Below are 19,005 nucleotides of genomic sequence, written 5' to 3'. Positions count from 1 at the left end.
AAACTAAAATATTATTAGAATTATACATAAGTTATGCTTATAATAATGTAATAATCTAAAATATTATTAGAATTATACATAATTCTTCCTATATCCCTGTTAAATTTAATAGAAAATTTATTCTCCATTTTAAATTCTTTCTCCGCCACTGCTTCTGCAATGATCACGTTATTTTACTCTCATCTCTTTAGTTTACACATTAAAATTTCTATAAATGGCTATAAACGAATTATATAAATCATGGGAAAGAAAGGAAATAATTTGTAAATATAGGGACCATCTCATCCAATGGGAGGCGGTAGAACAGTTCTCTAATATCCCCCCCATCTCTAACTCGATCGTTATAGGTCCTATTTGCTTTTTGTCTAAAACAATTGGATGATAGTCTAAAAATACCACTAAATCTGTCATGTTAGCGTCATAATCTTGAAGAACCTGTGTGAGCACAGAAGGGCCAACTGATGTGAGGAAGAGTAAATTAAATAAACATATACATACTATTAGTGTTCCATCTCAAGGACTAAGAAGAATAATAGAAGTATAAAATAAGAATAATTAAGTGGAATAGGCCGACATCAAAACTTTGAAGATTGAATAACAGAAATTAAGCATTGAAAGTAACACAACAATAGTCATATGGGCCAGCCATGTTTGCAGTAACTGGAATTATCCACCATTAAATCAGAAATTTAGGATTTTCCAGCAGTGAAAGAAATATTTTGAAAATTTATTGCATATGCCTTCAGCCGATAAATATTAACAAAATTTGTCCATTCTTATTTTGCATAACTTAGATTATTTTTTTAGCTCTTGTTATTATGGTCGGCCCGTAAAAATTTTCAGTTGTATACATAAACATAATGTTAGATTAGACAGGAGTGGCCCACCAGGGTTCAAAAATGTAGTTCTTTTGGCGAGGTATCTGCCAGAGATCCTTGATTGGTCCCTGCAGATGTCCTAAAATTTTAAATACCTTTTTCAACATTTCCCCTCCACTCAACGTAGCAATAGACCATTGCATATTTCCAGAACAGCTAACGTATCACATCGGAAAACGTATAATAAGTGCTGCTGATTTCTAATTTAATATATATTCTGTGATTTAGTAGTAGTAATGGTCAAGGTCAGGTCAGTGATATGTTGTATTTATTAGAGGTTTTTTTGTTTGTTTGTTTGTTTGACCTCATTTCTTTTAAATATTGAAAGAAATTATAGAGATTGAAATATTTATGCCGCGAGTGTTTTCAATAATTTCCGTAAATTCAATTTAGTCCATGGCGTCCATTTAGTGGAAATATAATGTATGTGTAAAAGTGCAAAGTTTATTGTTAGGTACAAGATGTGAATGATCGGTGTCTACTGTTCCGACTGGCGTACCATCTGTTAGCCTTCGCTCAATGTTAGTGTTTTGTCTTTAATAGAACAATTTTCATCAAACTCGTGCGGCGAGCATGATAAATAGCTGATGATATGCAGTTGTACGCTTTAAAAAAAAAGTTTTTTTTTTTTTTTTTTTTTTTTTAACTATGAAGTTCTTCATCTTGATATGCTGTTGTTGATTTGATGTAGGAATTTAATCTTAATGTGTTGGGAGTGTGTTACTAAAGGAAAGTGAGTGTAGAAAAATTATAAATTGGTTATTAAATTTAAGAAAGGGACGCTAGCAAATCCAGTTATTTCAAGACTGCAAAAAAAAGTGAGTGCGTGTTTTCGTGTTGTAAGTGCTAGCCATGTCACTTATTAGCCGTGTCATATTTATTTTAGGAAAATAAGAGTATAGTTTCGTAGCGGAAATGTTATGCAAGAGGGTCCACATGCGTGAAAGAATAAAGTCAAATTGTGTTTGACTGTGTTGTGGCTATAATGTAAGGTAATGATAATAAATAAATATAAATACAAATGTTTTATCGACGAGTGAGACATTCTAGACATTAAATGTCTTGGCCCAACACCAATGACGATTTATAATTATATTGATAAATGACCCCATGTTATTTTATTTGAGTATAGTCCACGGTTAAAGTAAGTAGTGATAAGTGCGTGTGATAGTTCGGCGTCTTGCAATGACTGTGTTTGCGGCTGACGAAACTGAACAATTTAGTACGTGTTGGGAACGGAAAGTTATTGGGGGTTGGATTAGGTTAGAAGTTGCAGTGAAGGAAAGTTAGAATTTAGATAGAAACCAACAGCATAATAGTGAACTTTCGTAATGGAACAACTGCTTATTGTTCAGATATAGTGTTAAAGTTTTTTTTCCTACTACGTTATGCACAACTGAATGATAGCATTTCACTGATGCGGTTAGTATTTCAACTAGAACTGTTTCATGAAAGTTATAATCTACACTTAAGTATTTCTTACTGCCCAACGGCAAGGAAATATTTTACCCCTTAAGTCCAAACATTATTTCAAGTGGGTGACTTGCGTTGTGTATCTGGCGTGCAGTAGACAACGTGTTGTATGGGGGGGGGGGGTATGTGTGTTTGTGTGTGTCTGTGTTGATTTGATATGATGCAATTTTCTGTTGTTTTCTGCGATTTTGTTTTCGTACTTTCTGAATCTGTTAGGTGCAAGGGGAAAATCGATAGAGACGATGTTCAAACTTTTATTATTGACTTCCCACTACTATAAGATAGCATGCCGCTCCCTTAACATATATTTCCTCTTACATTCTAGAAACGCGGAGCATGTCTTTGTGAGCTCATTTTGGGATTTTGCCAGTTTTTCTTTCCAAAAATGTAGGAATTTTGAATTATTGTTATTATTTTTCTTTCTTATTATTTTCTTCGATTGGAATCAGTGCTTTACTATTTTCCTGTCTTCTACGGACATTTAAAACTACAATGATATATATATATATATATATATATATATATATATATATATATATAATATTTCAAAATTAAGCAGGCAAACCACCCTTCCGATGTAGTCGGCCGTAACCGACATGGACGTATCTGGCCGATTACAGCGAATAGGGTGCGGGGGACCTAAGGGTAGCGCATAATGCGTTTTCTCTTGGTTTTCCATGCTAGAACACAGCAATTCCAGCGGTCATGTAGGGACATTTTAATGCGCCCAATATTTGGGGGCGGTATTCTTTCGCAGTTTATGAAGTAATTTGGATATTCAGCGAATGTTTAAACGCTTGTTTTTGTTAGCGTGGGAAACTAACAATGTCTATTTCTTACTTCTTCTTCATACCCTAAAACTTATGCACCTTTTGAGGATTAACGAGGACTACTAGTTGTGAAATTGTCTATATTTATGCTAGCAATATTTTTGGAATAGGGGGAAAGATATATTTGGCATTTAAAACAGTTGCAAAGAAATTTAAAAAAAAAAAAAAAAAACGCCTCGCAGTTTTTGTTTACTCTCAATTAATTAACTAATCGCCTGAATTTCATTCGAATCCTTACTCTTTCTTGTTCTACCTATCTCTTTATCTTAATATCCCTCCATTTTCTCCAATCACGTTAGTATATCGACATAAAAGTTTGGGCGTCAATTCATAATAGTCGTTAACATCTTTCTAGCTGCTTGTACGTTGGTATGTCGTGTACGCAGACTATAAATAGACTGCGTTTTCGGGCCTATCTGTTATTTTCTTCGGTCATATTTCTGGATTGTAGCGAGCTGGGTTATTCAGTGACAAGGTAACATTTCAATACACGTGATTTATTTTCTTTATTATTTTTTTCGGTTTCCTGCGACATAATTTAACTGACATCATATTTTCTCGTTGAGCTGAGTGCAAATACCCATTCTGTATAGGAAGAATCACAATATACATCCCGATTTTTTATCCCTCGTCATATTTGTTACAGTTGGTGATACATTTGAATGTATTTAGAGAAAACTATTTATCTTACAAATGCCTTTTGTTTTCTCAATTACCTATTATATTTTTGCTACTTCGCTAATTTAAAACTTTCTTTCAAGTATCTCAAAGAACGTGGTTTACTATTGGATGCTTTATTGTCAACCATTCCTCGAATAGTATCGATCGTAATACCACACTATTAGTGCAACTAAGAAACAAATTTGGTTTTCTAGACATGCTTATTAAAACTTCACATACTCGAACGCTATGAAACTTCCTAAAATGTGTAATATATGTATGCATACTAATTTCACTTCGTTTTAATAATTTGGTTACCGATGTGTTAGATACGTTATTAATCTCAAATGTAATACCATTTTCTTGAAACTCACTAGTTAAATCTGTTTTGCGAATGAAAAAAATTAAATCTTACTTTTGAACTTTATTATATTCTGTTATACAAATATTTTTTCTTTCTTTCAACCTCTTTCTTTGTGTTGAAATGCACATTTCATTTATTAAAATGTTTAGTGGAATTGGGTTATTTGATTCAACATGTATTAGTAGTGAGTAGTACCTGACCTTTGACTTTAGTGTTTGGTATAACTTAGGAATATGTAATAAGATAGTTTTGGTGTGATACTAGTAATATATGACAATTCAACAGAATTACTTTAAACTTGGAAGTCCATAAAGATCATATTTAATGTGTGTAGCTGAATGCTGATATATATTTACACTCTTGCGATCGTTATAAGAATAAACCGTCATAAATATCAACATATAACAGAGTTACCATTGGAAGCCTAATGAATAAAACATGAGATGGTACATTAGCATGACAGAAGGAAATAATGAATGTGGTAATTTAAGTTAACAGTACTATTTTATGAGGAATTTACTACTCAAATATCATTAGTACATTCATATCAATTCTCAGTTTAAGAAGGGTCCCGATCCATATTCAATTATTTGGCATAATTGAATATGAATCGGCCAAACACCAGACTACTGCTAACTTCGAATTTCTGGTACTACATACTAACAATAGCATGAAGTTACCTTAGAAAAGGTAATTTCGTGTCATTCTTTTGATTGAAAACGACTCGTCCTCATTCCTCCCACGGGCATATAACTGAAAGAAAGGAAAATATAATTTCGGAAGTCCATTGCCGTTAACATATTAAAACTTCAATACTTTTATAAATTATTCATATACGTTAGGCTCATTATAATTGCATTGGCGACCAATCAAAATAAACTATAACCAGAATGTAGGAGGAGTGACGTGGTGGCGTTTTTCAATAAGTATATACAGTAAGAGTAAGCTTATACTTTATTTTAAAAAATAAAAAGGAGAGGTTAAACGGCTAAGGATATGGTGGAGGTCGATAGAAAGAAGTATACCTTTTGTCCTAAACCTAACCATAAAGGATAGTGTTTGCAGTGTCTTGGGTCAGGGAAGATTTACTCACTCAGCCACAGAAAGTCAGGGAAACAATAGCAGAATTTCAATGAGTATCCTGCTATATTAACGAACACTTATGAGAATTGAATTAGATGTTAAATAAGAAATGAAAAAAAAAAAAAAAAAGCTGCTTTTTCTTAACACATATTCTGTGCATGTATTTATTTTTAAACGTTCACCATCACCTCCACATGCGAATGAAAAAACAACTGATAAGTGTTGAAAGCTTTCAGCAAACTGAAACTAATATCAAAGAGGTAAGCAACGAAAGATACAAAACAGAAAGAGAAAGTTAAATGACATTGAAAATATAATCTAGATAAAGATAGGTTGTTTTCTCAATTTCTAATGTAAATATAAAAATAACTTTTACAAAGTTTATTTTATTTCGATTCACAGTCATCCAGCAATCCACGTGGAAGATTCTATACTCAAAGGCAACAAAGGAGGTAATGTGTCATTGATTCAAGAGCAAATCATTGGATTAAATGATTCTGGTTGCTCTGGGTATACCCTTTTTGACAACTTTCATACATCGTTCTCATTTTCCTCTCCTCGTTCACACTCTCGACTGGAAGATGAGTTAGAAGATTTGGGATGTCGCTATCTGGATTAACAGAAGAGAAGGACTTCAAAGCATTATATACAGGAATTATGAAGGCAGTTTTTAACATATATGTGAGGTTTTCGTTAATTTAGATGTGGGTGAAACGTATTTATTAATGGCTTGGAGTGAGGCTATTTTGTATATTTTATAATACTTGGAATTTGAAGCATATGAGTTTATAGCGAACGATACCAGTAGGAAAAGTATTAGGGTATTACTTAGGTAGAATAAGCTCTCAATACGTATTAATGATCAAGAAGGAAGTCAAAAGTTAGATTTTATTTTCAATATTACATAAATAAAAAGTATTTTTAGAGATTCTCCAAGTTCTTTTTTTTATATATATATTATACAGAATTATGTTTTATGATATAATTTATATATAATGATGTTACCAGAAGCTTTAATAGTGAAATTTCTAGCTCTTAACACATAGTATATGTTATATTTTTCTAAATTTGGGAATACTTACTTCTCTTCCTTATCATGTTAAACTTGTGTCTTTCTTGCTTTCGAAACTACTGTTAGAAATCCCGAAGAAGATTGGATACAGATGACTACAGACACGTAGTGACGTGTCACCATATCACAACATGCAAGACTCAAGTGTGAACATTGCACTGTTTTTTGAGATTCACCGCCTGTTAACGTAAACAGGTGGTGAATATTGAGTAGTTTTCCTGTAACACGTTAACTCAAGTCTGTATCCAGTCTTCTCACCGTTTGAACTGACGTTGAATGAGTACGATAACATTCATATATATCTAATACGATACAGTGAAACTCTCGTAACGGAACGTATCTGGAATGGAAGGTTTAATGGAAAATTCTTTGTGTCCTTTGAATCTTCATTAATAATTCCAAATGTGTATTAAATGTAACCTGTCCGGTGGAGAAACTGAGCCATTCTGCCTCCGAAGAACAGAATATGTTTTGTGCACCTATAACGCATTTTTTTAAAAAATATCCAACGATGAAATATGTGCTAATGCACAATGGAAAAGGAACATCCAACTTTATGTTTTCAACTTCTTTATTTGGAAACAAACAGCAATAAAAATAGCAGCTAATCTTCTCTATTTATTCCTTAAATTTCTGGAAATTCTTTTTGATTCAACTATCGTATCTTCCATTCAATCCAAGTAACCGAATCTGCATATTGTATTGTAATTACATTTCAAATATCAATAATTTATGTGTGTTTGTATTGAATACTATAACAAGAGTTTGCGTGAGTAAGTGTAGTAAATATGGTATAAAGTTTGGGAGTGATGTATACATTAGCTGTCTGACTGCTACTTGGTAGTTAATACTATATATATATAAGACATGTATTTATCGGAAACCTATCCTCAGTGAGAGTAAAATACGTGTAACAACATAGAATAACATTAAACACATAATAAGGAAGAGGATTCTTCACTGTATTCTTTGTATTTTTTTTCACTGTATTCTTTTTTTCTTCAAACAAGATACTTTTGTTTATAATATTCTTATCACTGTACTTCTGTTGTACTGTACTGCCTTTATTTCTTTCAGCTATATGTACATTTATAGAATAAAATTATAGTGTTTAAATATATGTGCCAACTTTTGTACATTACTTGAGAAATATATTTTAATAAATTTTAGTATTAAATTATTTCCTTTTATTATTTGTATCCCATTGTAAACGATTCGAAAGTACAGGAAAGAAGACTTAAGGCCTTAGATTAAAGGGACCTCTAGTTTAAAAAATTCAGTTCATTCGATTTATATGAAAAGCTTTTTCAAGAATTCATGTCAAATATCACAATTTCAAATATATATATATATATATATATATATATAAAATATGTAATATGTAATGAAGTTCTTGTGTTTAAACTTATATTTGATCTTTTAAAGATTTAATTGATTTTGAGTTAGGTTTGTTATATTAAACGGCTGGGTATCGTGGTACGCTCGTTTCCGGTTTTCTTTAAATAAAATAAACTATAAAGCAAATTCAATAGGGATATTATAGAAGATCTAAGGTTAAAATTAAACTATTATTTCGAGAATTTATTATAATGTATATTTTACTGCTTATTTATTTCCGATCCAGTTTCACTAGTTTTTCCTCCAAGAATCCTTACAAGTTAAATTAACATACCAGAAGAACTTCCCGATCGACGGACATGAACAGTAAGCATACTTGTTTTGCAATTTATAGAAGGGTTTGAATGCCGCTATTGGTCATCCTGACAGCAGAAATATGCCCATTTCGCCGGGTGAATGCTGGAATTCCACTCAGTTACTTTTTATGCTTTAATCATAGACAAACAAGCAGCTAGTTAAATAAATAGCATCAGAATCATTATAATTTCTTATTCTTTACCATTACATAGAAATTAATGTGTTACCATGTGCATATTCTCATCCGTTTCATTGAGATATTGATCCACTGATCGTACTTCAGTATCTCCATTACCAGAAGTATACTTGGAAGATAAACGGGTTCTTAACTGCAACCTGGCAGCCTGATTACTCGAAACGTTACCAACAGCAACAAAAGTGTACGAGTAGTAAGTCGCAAGCACAAGGTACATAGAACAAGTCGCTTTTCATTCTTTCTTCAATACTGCTTGTAATGCCCATTCGTAATGCATAACAGATGGGATGGAATTTTTATAGAGTTATTCGAAATTCCCTCTGATTGTTGCTCAAGTGTAAAATGACTTCATAATCATGCCTGAAACTTAATAAATTAATTTCCGTTTTATCAATGCTTGTTATCTTTAACCATAATAACTGAACTTAGCTTTAGTCTCTCTCTCTTTCTAACATCTTTTAGTTCTTTAATGAATTTGCTAAAATTGGTTGCTGGACTTTCAAATGTTAACATTCGCCTCGAACTTAGTCTTACAATATAAAAAGTAGCTTGGTAAAACGTAGAAGAAAAATTGTAAATAGCGTATCTGCTGGTGGAAACTCATCTGTGGTGGACACCTGGAATTTATTCCAGTGAAATTGATGCCACGAAACATGTGCCTATGGAGGGCATGCTAGCCTTAGGTTGAAAGTTGCAGTATACTGATAGACGGCAGGCTGATTGCAAGTAGTTTGAAGGTCCTCAGACAAAATGAGTGTAAGAGTAGTTGCATGTGGGAATCTCTTCAGTGAATCACAGTCTGTGTGTGCAATTCCAGGGTGACGCCAGCGAACCCCTGTGGTCCTATCAAGTGAGTTCGAACATGACTGTGTGTAGAGGCTGCGAGAGGCCGTATAGTCGTTTCTTACAACTCTTGCTTACATAGGTCGTGATGTGTCAGTGATTAGTCGGTGATGTACACGATGGGAAGCAGATGTACTACCCAGTAATGGAAGCACATGCAGAGTGCAAGTTACCGTGGGATTTTCCCCTCAATCACACTTTGATCTTCCCCGATAAACAAACTGAATCGTCCCTGTTAGGGATGCTTCCCTTCCCCAAATTATGGTTAAGGATGTGGGAATATTGTCAAATTCCATTTTGTTTCTCCTTTCTTGTAATTTTAGTCTGCCAATAGTATTTGGAAATGAAAGATGTAAAAAAGTTAGTCTTTGGCATCTAATTTTATGCCAACAGCTACTGCAATATTCATAATTTTTTCCCTCTTCTCTTTGTCGCCCAGTTTAACTATTTTATTATGCATACAATTGTCACTGCAATAGTATTCTCATACCTTCATTCCGTCCCCGGAGATCAATTTAGATATACTAAGTACGTATAACAAAGACAGATGAATTTGCAAAGGTCTTACATTGTACAAGGTCTACCCATAAAGAAACTGAACTTTCAAAAAATGCGATCAACGAAACTGTCCGTGACTTTCTGCTTATCAGTGGTGCAGTAACGACACTAGCTTTAATTTTTTTGAGGGATGGTGGGAGGGAGAATTTTTGGGGGGACAGCTATTTTTTAGAATACGGAAAACAATAGTTTTATATTGAACTACCATGCAATACATATCCTGGGAGCAGACAATGACACTGGGGGCGTCTCCACCTACACTCGTGTCCGCACTACAGCACCGCGTAGTGGAATTATTTCCAACTATTTTAACTAATTGCATCATTCTGTCTTGATATTGTAAGACTACTTGTGGCGATTTTATGATATTACGAAAATGGAGATTTTGGAAACGCTGCATGTGTGCATCAAATTTTGTTTCAAATTAGGCAAGACCTTTACAGAAATTGGAAAAGTTTCAGGAAGTGTACGGGGAAGAATGTATAAGCCGAAACTGGTGTTCGGAGTTGTTCCACCGTTTCAAGGCAGGAAGGTTTTCTTCGGGAGCTTGACACATACTTACCGAACAAGTAGCTGGTACTAGTACTGCTGCTACTACTACTAGCACTTATTATTATTACTATTGGCATATCAGAAAGAAGTTCTTCCAACTTCCCGAAAAACGCATATCAAAATTTCTTATATGTTATCTCCATTCGCTCCGTTCGCGATAACCATAACTATTTTGAATATGTTTATTGCGGTGTATATGGTTTAATACTAACCATAACTATACCGGTTGAATTGTTTGTTTACAGCATCACATAGGATATTACAATATATATTTCATTCATTTACTGTATCTTTTTAATGTACAGAAAATTATTATACACGAGAAGATGCTAATCCACGACACCGTCGAAATTGCTGGAACATTTAACTTAGACTTAGGTCAAGAGGTATTGCCTGAGAATATCGTTAGTAATAGTACCTTAGTCGGAGTTCCCACCGTTAATGAATTAGATATAATGGAAGCAATTAAACTAATTAAACCGAACACTACTCCAGGTCCAGATAATATTTCTTATTATGTAATAAATGCTTGTGCAACTGAACTTTCAATTAGTTTGGCAAATATATTTAACGTTTCATTACGTACAGGTGTGGAAGCAAGTATATGTTGTTCCGATATATAAATCAGGTGATAGGCAGAATGTTAACAATTACAGACTAATAACTCTTGCCAATGCATACTCGAAGATATTTGAACTAATTCTACATAAACACATATTTTAATGTAAGAAATATCTTAAATGAGTCTCAACATGGTTTTCATAAGAGCAAGTGAATTATAACAACTCTAATTCATTTTACCTATCACGCACTGAAAGATAAATTTCAAGTCGATGTAATATACATAAATATTTCAAAAGCTTTTGATTCTGTCAGTCATAAGTATCTCATTACCAAGTTATCAAATATTGGTTTGTCATATTTGTACATTCGCTATTTTCAAAGCTATCTGTCAAACATAACATACAAAGTTAAAATTGGACCTGTACATTCTAGTGTAGGCTATGTAAAAAAGGCATACCGCAAGGGTCACCCTTGGGCCCTCCCTCTTACTTTATTTTTATCACTGATCTTGCAGAAAAAATCAAATGAAGTTGTTCAGATTAGTCAACAATGAGTTTGATAATTATTTACTGCAACAAGACTTAAATGCAGCAAGCATGTGGTGTAGAAACAATTTTCTAAAAATTAATGATAAGAAAACAAAATTTGTGACTACACCAATAAAACTCAATATTATGTCAGTAAATATGAGGTCAATGGTGTACAAATAGAGAAAGTAAGCATTATTAAAGGAGAAAGTAAGTATTTCAAGTTTTCTTACCACATAAATTGTATTATACAAGGTGCTTGAAGGATAATGGGTTTTACTTTTAGACAGTAGTCTGTATTTCAAAGAGAAAACATATGAATGTATATATAAATTACTTGTAAGACCAAAACGAATTTGGTTCAGTAATTTAATTTGGAGTAGCATTTCTAAAACTTTGACAAACAAGATAGGATCTGTGCAAAAATATTTTATTCGATTGATATATTTTAATATGAAAATGAGCTACTATTCATATAGCTATGAATATTGGAATAATTTATTGGGGTTTGGAGAGTCTTACGAACAGAAGAGAATATTTTGAGAAAGTATGCAGGTAAAAAATACTAGATAATATTTATATCAGTGAATATTGTTTACAAAACATAGGTTTTAAAGTACCCAATCAAATCATTGCATAACAAGTAGCACGATTTTAATTCCTCTGAATTGGAAATGTGAAATTTTAAAAAGATTGACAGATTCTTAAAGCTCATAAACTTAGACTTATTATTAAGCAAGTGAAAATTTTATGCGATCTGACTGACAGTTTTAACCAATGATGTTTAGAAATATTAAACCAAAATGTAATTTTAAGACTGTTGTTGTTTTAGATAGATGGATAACCTGATAATTTTTACTGCGTTGACAAGGAATTATTTCTGCTTAACTCACTTTTATCTACATTGTGTTTTATATTAGTACTCTTCTTTTCATTTCTTTCTTATTTTATTATTATTATTATTATTATTATTATTATTATTATTATTATTAGTAGTAGTAGTAGTAGTAGTAGTAGTATTCCATTGCAATGTAATGCTCTGATACCACGTGCTGTATTTTTGTCAAAAGCTGTTCGCGGCACTAAAATAAAGATTATTATATAAATGAAAATTTATAATATAAAAATTGACAAAGTAAAATCTTAAAAGTGAGTAATTTAATAAAATTCGTAAATCATAGATCAAAACAAATTCAAGTAACAAGAATTTTAGAAATGATCCCAAAAAAATATGGGTCACAAGATTGCGATCTTGGCTAATAATTAATTTTTAAATCAGGGGCTACAAAATTTTTGAGCGGCCCCTAAATCGAGCTTTCGTATTTTCTACGGAATAAGTGATAGTTTGGGTTTGGTTATACTATATAGTGGCGTAGGGAAGGAGACGGCCAGGAGACCGCCTTCCCTCAAAGGCTTCCGACAATGTATTTTAATGTTTGTAATTTTTTCTCGGAACAGAAACAATTGCCTTTCATGTACTCTATTTCAAAACAAAATATGTCAGTAAACAGTTCCTAGACAAGCTCTGTTCACCAACGTCGTCTTTATTATTTAAATATATTTGCATTTTGGGGGTATGGAACCCGAGTTTTACAAGAATCCCTGCTGCTCAAAGAGAAGAAAGAAAGTGAAGAGGACATATGTGCATACGGTGACCCTGAAGTTATTGTTCTACTTTTTGACATAGCATTGACCACAGTTTTCACGTGTCTTCTTTGACCCAAAGCCAAAGTTTGCAGACTCAGCCAGACAATACTGAAAAGAATCAGTTCCTTTCTAATAATAAAAGGATGATTCGAAAAAAATAATGTTTACCTTAGTTCAAGAAGCAACGGACGTAGCCTATTTGAGCCCAAGAAATCATTGACTTCGACCAGTGACGGATGTAGAAGGTAAAAACGGGGGGGGGGGGCAGCCATAACCAAATCTACGATAGGTATATCATGAGTTTACTATACACTTTCAAAAATATATAAATAATACCTTAAATTATTTCTTCACTCAAAAACCTGGGGGTCCTAGACCTCCCAGGCTAGATCCACCACTGACCTCGACAATAACAAAACACGTGACCTTTCATCGTCTATTTTGAATCATTCACTGGTGTTCCCAATAGGATATCTAGGTTTAATCTAGCTGCAATTGTCATCAAAGAAAGCTGCGCTCAATTGATTTTGATAAATACTCTGCAGCTAGTAACCAGCAAGGGAAAAAAAAAAAGAAGACAGAAAGGAGGGGTGAAAATAAAGATTTTCCTTGTTTTGGTTTCATTCAGATGAAATATATTTGAGGGAAATTTGTTAAAAATAGGGAGTGGAAAACAATAGTAAAGACTTCTAGCGTGTGACTAAGTCATAACAATCTCTGATGTTTGATCAATTAGAGTAATTCAGAAGATTTGCTCGAGTTAGACGTATTTGGGGTGTCGAAATAAGAATTTGTTTTACAATTGCAAAATGTTGGAAAATGTTTTACAAGAGTGATTAAAGCGGAGAAAAGGACAGTAGTGGTGTAAATTTTGGCGAAGAAAATGTGCAAAAACAGCAATCGAAAAACAACGAAAAATATTTAAAGAAGAGAAAGGTGTAAGTATTACATTATTATTATTATTAAAACTAAATCTTCCTGCGCAACAAGCGCATATATATAAAACAAGCCCCCTCAAACAAAAATTTTGGCTACGCTACTGACACTATATGTAGTTCTCCAAATATAAGACCTACAAGAAAAATTTTGATTGAAGTATATTGGATCTTTTGATCCAAAAATATAATTATACTGTTAATTCTTAACAGGAAATTTAATGAAATACAGTAATTTAACATTTAACACTTCTTAAAAATTTACAAATGTTACGAGTAAAATATTCTATGAATTATTATGAATATATCTATGAAAGTTGCATCAAAATCGGTCTCGCCGTTAGAGAGAAAAGTGGCAATAAAATCGAATGCATAAAACAGTCTTCCTCAGCGCAAGCGAACGTCAAGTGAGAGAATCTTTTGAGTCTCGGAGAATGAAGCTGGGAGAATTTCACTAAGGTGCTTATGGTGGCTACAGTAGTGTTTCCATTTCCAGGATGCGCGCCGACTACGTGGGTGCTCCTGGGCTCCAGCACCCACAAGATTTTTAGTTTGGACACGGGTTTGGACCCGTTTCTCTTGCTTTTAAATCAGCCATGTTACCGGCAGTCCCAACTTATTCTTATAATACCGGCATATTTTACTTTATCACAGCACAGCCCTTTATGACAGTGTTCATAAAAGATTTTAACTAAAAATAAATCAATCAAATATCGAGATTTCCCTGAAAACATATAGACTAACACGTCTCGCCATTGATATGCACCCACATAAATTTTGGAAAGTCGGCACCGTTGATTTCCAGTATAATTGTACCGAGAAAGAAAAAGAGAATCTAGTTTTCTTTCTTTTTTTTTTTTTTTTCTTGAAATTGTTCATTAGATTGTTAGTACACTGGTTTTATAGACTGTCCACTTTTGGCAGATAAAGCTATTAATGGAAGAGGATACGATAGAGTATTTTGTTTTTATTTTTCAGTGATTCCTATGAAGTATTTGCAGTTATTTAAAATGAAGCTTAAATAAATGATTGATGGTAATACACAACTACAATAATATTGCAGCTGTCACCGACGACAGTAAGCATGCTATCGTATGTGGATTTGAAACGCACAAACAAACTATAACACAAATTTAATTTACAATGCCTATACTACCTATCTCATAGGTAGAAGTCTGCGCGGATATAAAATATCGTATCCGCATCACGGATAATGAGAACATACATATATATAATGAGAATATATATATATGTATAGGATGACTGGTAATTCGATGCATTCCTTGCAAAGGAACATTTTCGCCTATGTATATGAACCGCGGGTTACAGATCAATAGTTTCTGAGTATTTTTCATGTGTGTCATTTCACTGAAATGTGCCGGCTAGCAAGAAGTGCGCGAGAAAGCTTTACCCTCAGCCACTTCCACATATCGTAGAGCACTGAAATTTTACATGTGTAATCTTGCATACCTTTGTAAGTCATGTGGTAATGTACAGCTTTGGTCGTGATACGTCGGCACGCTGTCATTGGTTTGACTAGTTTTTCCTTGGTTTTCTTTATTCCTACCAGGCGAAGGCCGGAATGGTACCTTCTAGAAGGCCAGAGTCATTCCTTCCCAAATCCTAGACCCACCTAAAAGACCGATGTGGAGCTGGAGTTGGAGGTTCGAACCCTTCTGTGAGTCATTGCCTTGCATAAATACATAAAGAAAGGAAGGAAGAAAGAAATAGCAATCGAATACACCGATGTACTACCACGAAAGGAAGTCCTTGTTCAACTCTGAGCGACCAAACACCAAAGTGATGATCACGTTTATTTGGGATCAGCATGTGGTATTACTACTTGCTTTCCAGGCAAAGGGTACCACAATTACTAGGATTATTATGCCTCACTGCTGCGTGCGTTGTGAGATTCTGTGAAATCCCAGAGTGTGGAATGCTGACAAAAGGTGTCCGCTATGTGGAAAACAAAGCACGCGTTCACTGGTCGAATGTTGGCCAGACAGAAGCACGACCCTGGATATGAAATCCGTTATAGTTCGCGTTTTCTCTTGACAACACAGCATATTCATTCACCTCTGCTCAATCATACAGTCATTTCCTAGGGGCAAATATTTCTGTGACGTTGGCAGGCTGCTTTCTGAGATGCAGTAATGGGTTTTGGACTACGCCTTCACGTTCAGACCTATAACACAGCAGCGGTGCAGAGATACAAGCTGTACATTACAATATGACGTACATAGGTATGCAGGATTACACATGTAAAATTTCAGCACTCTACGAGATGTGGGAGTAGGTCAGGGTGAAGCTTTCTCACGTACCTCGCGTTAGCTGGCAAATTTTTAATGAAATCACACATGTGCAAATCACTCTGAAACTATTGATTTGCGACCCCCGGTTCATATAGGTGAAAATGTTCCAAAGTATTTGCAGAGTATTCCCTTGCAAGGAATGCATCGAATTACCAGTCACTATAGGTATATATATATACAGTGGCGGATCCAAGGGGCTACACTCAGATATACAGTGACGCTCAGATATACACTGGATAAAATGAGCTTCAATCCTGCTTTACACTGGATAAAACGGCAAAATGTGGTTTAGCCCCTCCCTTGATCATATCCTGGATCCGCCCCTGTATATATATATATATATATATATATATATATATATATATATATATATATATATATATATATATATATATATATATATATATATATATATATATATATATATATATATATATATATATATATATATATATATACAAGCTGGTCATGCATCAATGACGGAAAATTTGGGTGATGAATCTACAGGTAAAAACAAGCAAAAACTGTCATATGAACATTGGGTGAATGCGGCTTCGTTTGGACGCTACAGGCATCTGAAATGTCACCTTCCGAGGCGGCAATTTGCAATAACGCAAGAACGGAGAGAAATACGAATGTCGGGTCAAAAGGTATCAAAGGAAACCCCATCCGAAGAATCCAATTATGTATAAGTGATGGCGAAACAGTGGCAGTACCAAAGGGGGCACAAAGAAAGTGAATGAAACTGGAGAGAAGTGAACAATTTACACTGAAAAAATGTAGGAGGGGATGGAACATGCAGCAACAAATGTTAATAAACAAAGGCAACAATGGCTACGCTGTAGTAACACTATGGGAAGCGGAATGTAGAATACGTTGTCTGTATAACGGAGGGAAATAGGAATGTCGGGTAAGAAGATATCAAAGGGACACAATTCCAAAGAATTTCATTATGTATAAGTGATGGCGAAGCAGTGGCGTCGCCAGGGCCACAAAAAAGTTAATGAAACGCGGAGAAAAGTTCTAGCACAGATGTTGTTCTCGGATGAAGCATTTATATAGGATGACATCACAAATATCCACAATGACCATCCATGGGCACCCAACAACCCGCATGCAATTGTAGAGACAAAGCATCATCAGCGTTTTCAATTGCATGTATGGGCTGGTATTATTGATGACAATTTTGTGGGACAACACTTCTTACCACATCGATTGAACGCAAGCAATACCGTATCTCCAGTTTCTGACCCAGGGTCTACCTATTCTGCTTGAAGACGTGCAACTGAGGGCATGACAGTGTATGTGGTTTATGCATTATAGCGTCCCTGCACATTCATGTCACACTATTCGTGCATATCTGAACGAAACATTTCCACGCAGGTGGATAGATCGTGGTAGCAGACGAGCATGGCCCCCATGTTCAGCCGACCTGAATACCCTAGATTTTTCCTGTGGGATTACATAAAGAATCTCGTGTGTACACGGCCCGTGCATGACATTGAAGATCTTCGCCAGCGTGTATGAGCTGCATTTGTCACACTACGACAAACACCAGTGTTATTACCACCAGTCAGAGAAACCTTACGCCATCGTGTAACTTTCTCGAAGAACAAGGAGGACATATTGAACACCTTCTGTAGGCGGCATTATGTTGACCACGGTAAGTACAATACCTCTTGTTTTTACAGTACATTGGGTATCATCTTCCATACATGTTTTGTACGATCTGCACGTTTCATCAGATGGGGTTTCCTTTGATATCTTTTAACCCCCGACCGTCTCCTTTAACCTAACCGGCATAACTGTGGGACGTAAAACTAAAAGATTTCATTTCATTTTCTTTTAACCCGACATTCCTATTTCTCTCCATTACAAAGATACTTTATTCCTACATTGCACCTACCGTAGTGTCCCTACAGAGTAGCCATTGTTGTCTCTGTTTATTAACATTTGTTGCTGCATGTTCCATGCAACATCCACTCGTACAATTTTTCATTGTAAATTGTTCACTTTTCAACATGTTTCATTCACTTTCTATTAAGAAGTGTTGTCCCACAAAATTGTCATCAATAATACCAGCCCACACATGCAATTGAAAACGCTGATGATGCTTTGTCTCTACAATTGCATGCGGTTTGTTGGATGCCCATGGATGGTCATTGTGGATATTTGTGATGCCATCCTATATAAATGCTTCATCCGAGAACAACAGCTGTGCTAGAACTTTTCTCCGTGTTTCATTAACTTTTTTGTGGCCCTGGCGACGCCACTGCTTCGCCATCACTTATACATAATGAAATTCTTTGGAATTGTGTCCCTTTGATATCTTCTTACCCGACATTCCTATTTCCCTCCGTTATACAGATAACGTATTCTACATTCCGCTTCCCATAGTGTTACTACAGCGTAGCCATTGTTGCCTTTGTTTATTAACATTTGTTGCTGCATGTTCCATCCCCTCCTACATTTTTTCAGTGTAAATTGTTCACTTCTCTCCAGTTTCATTCACTTTCTTTGTGCCCCCTTTGGTACTGCCACTGTTTCGCCATCACTTATACATAATTGGATTCTTCGGATGGGGTTTCCTTTGATACCTTTTGACCCGACATTCGTATTTCTCTCCGTTCTTGCGTTATTGCAAATTGCCGCCTCGGAAGGTGACATTTCAGATGCCTGTAGCGTCCAAACGAAGCCGCATTCACCCAATGTTCATATGACAGTTTTTGCTTGTTTTTACCTGTAGATTCATCTCCCAAATTTTCCGTCATTGATGCATGACCACCCTATATATATTTGTTCTATGGCAATTATGA

General features: G+C 34.6%; 1 protein-coding gene across 2 annotated transcripts in view; it reads left to right on the top strand.

Moving 5' to 3' along the window:
* The window catches only part of nesd (SHC binding and spindle associated nessun dorma), a 72,087-nt gene extending 64,547 nt beyond the window's left edge, over positions 1-7,540 (top strand). For both annotated transcript variants that reach the window (XM_081757321.1, XM_081757318.1), the window contains exon 10: positions 5,691-7,540. In XM_081757321.1, coding sequence (XP_081613447.1) covers positions 5,691-5,907 — 217 coding nt within the window. In that variant the 3' untranslated portion in view covers positions 5,908-7,540. The remainder of the gene's footprint in view (positions 1-5,690) is intronic.
* Positions 7,541-19,005: the final 11,465 nt, after the last annotated feature.

This window comes from Thermobia domestica, chromosome 1 (genome assembly GCF_964235325.1).
Source record: "Thermobia domestica chromosome 1, izTheDome1.hap1.1, whole genome shotgun sequence".
NCBI lineage: Eukaryota > Metazoa > Arthropoda > Insecta > Zygentoma > Lepismatidae > Thermobia > Thermobia domestica.
Note: the sequence above shows the minus strand (reverse complement) of the source record. Positions and strands in the feature narration are given on the sequence as shown.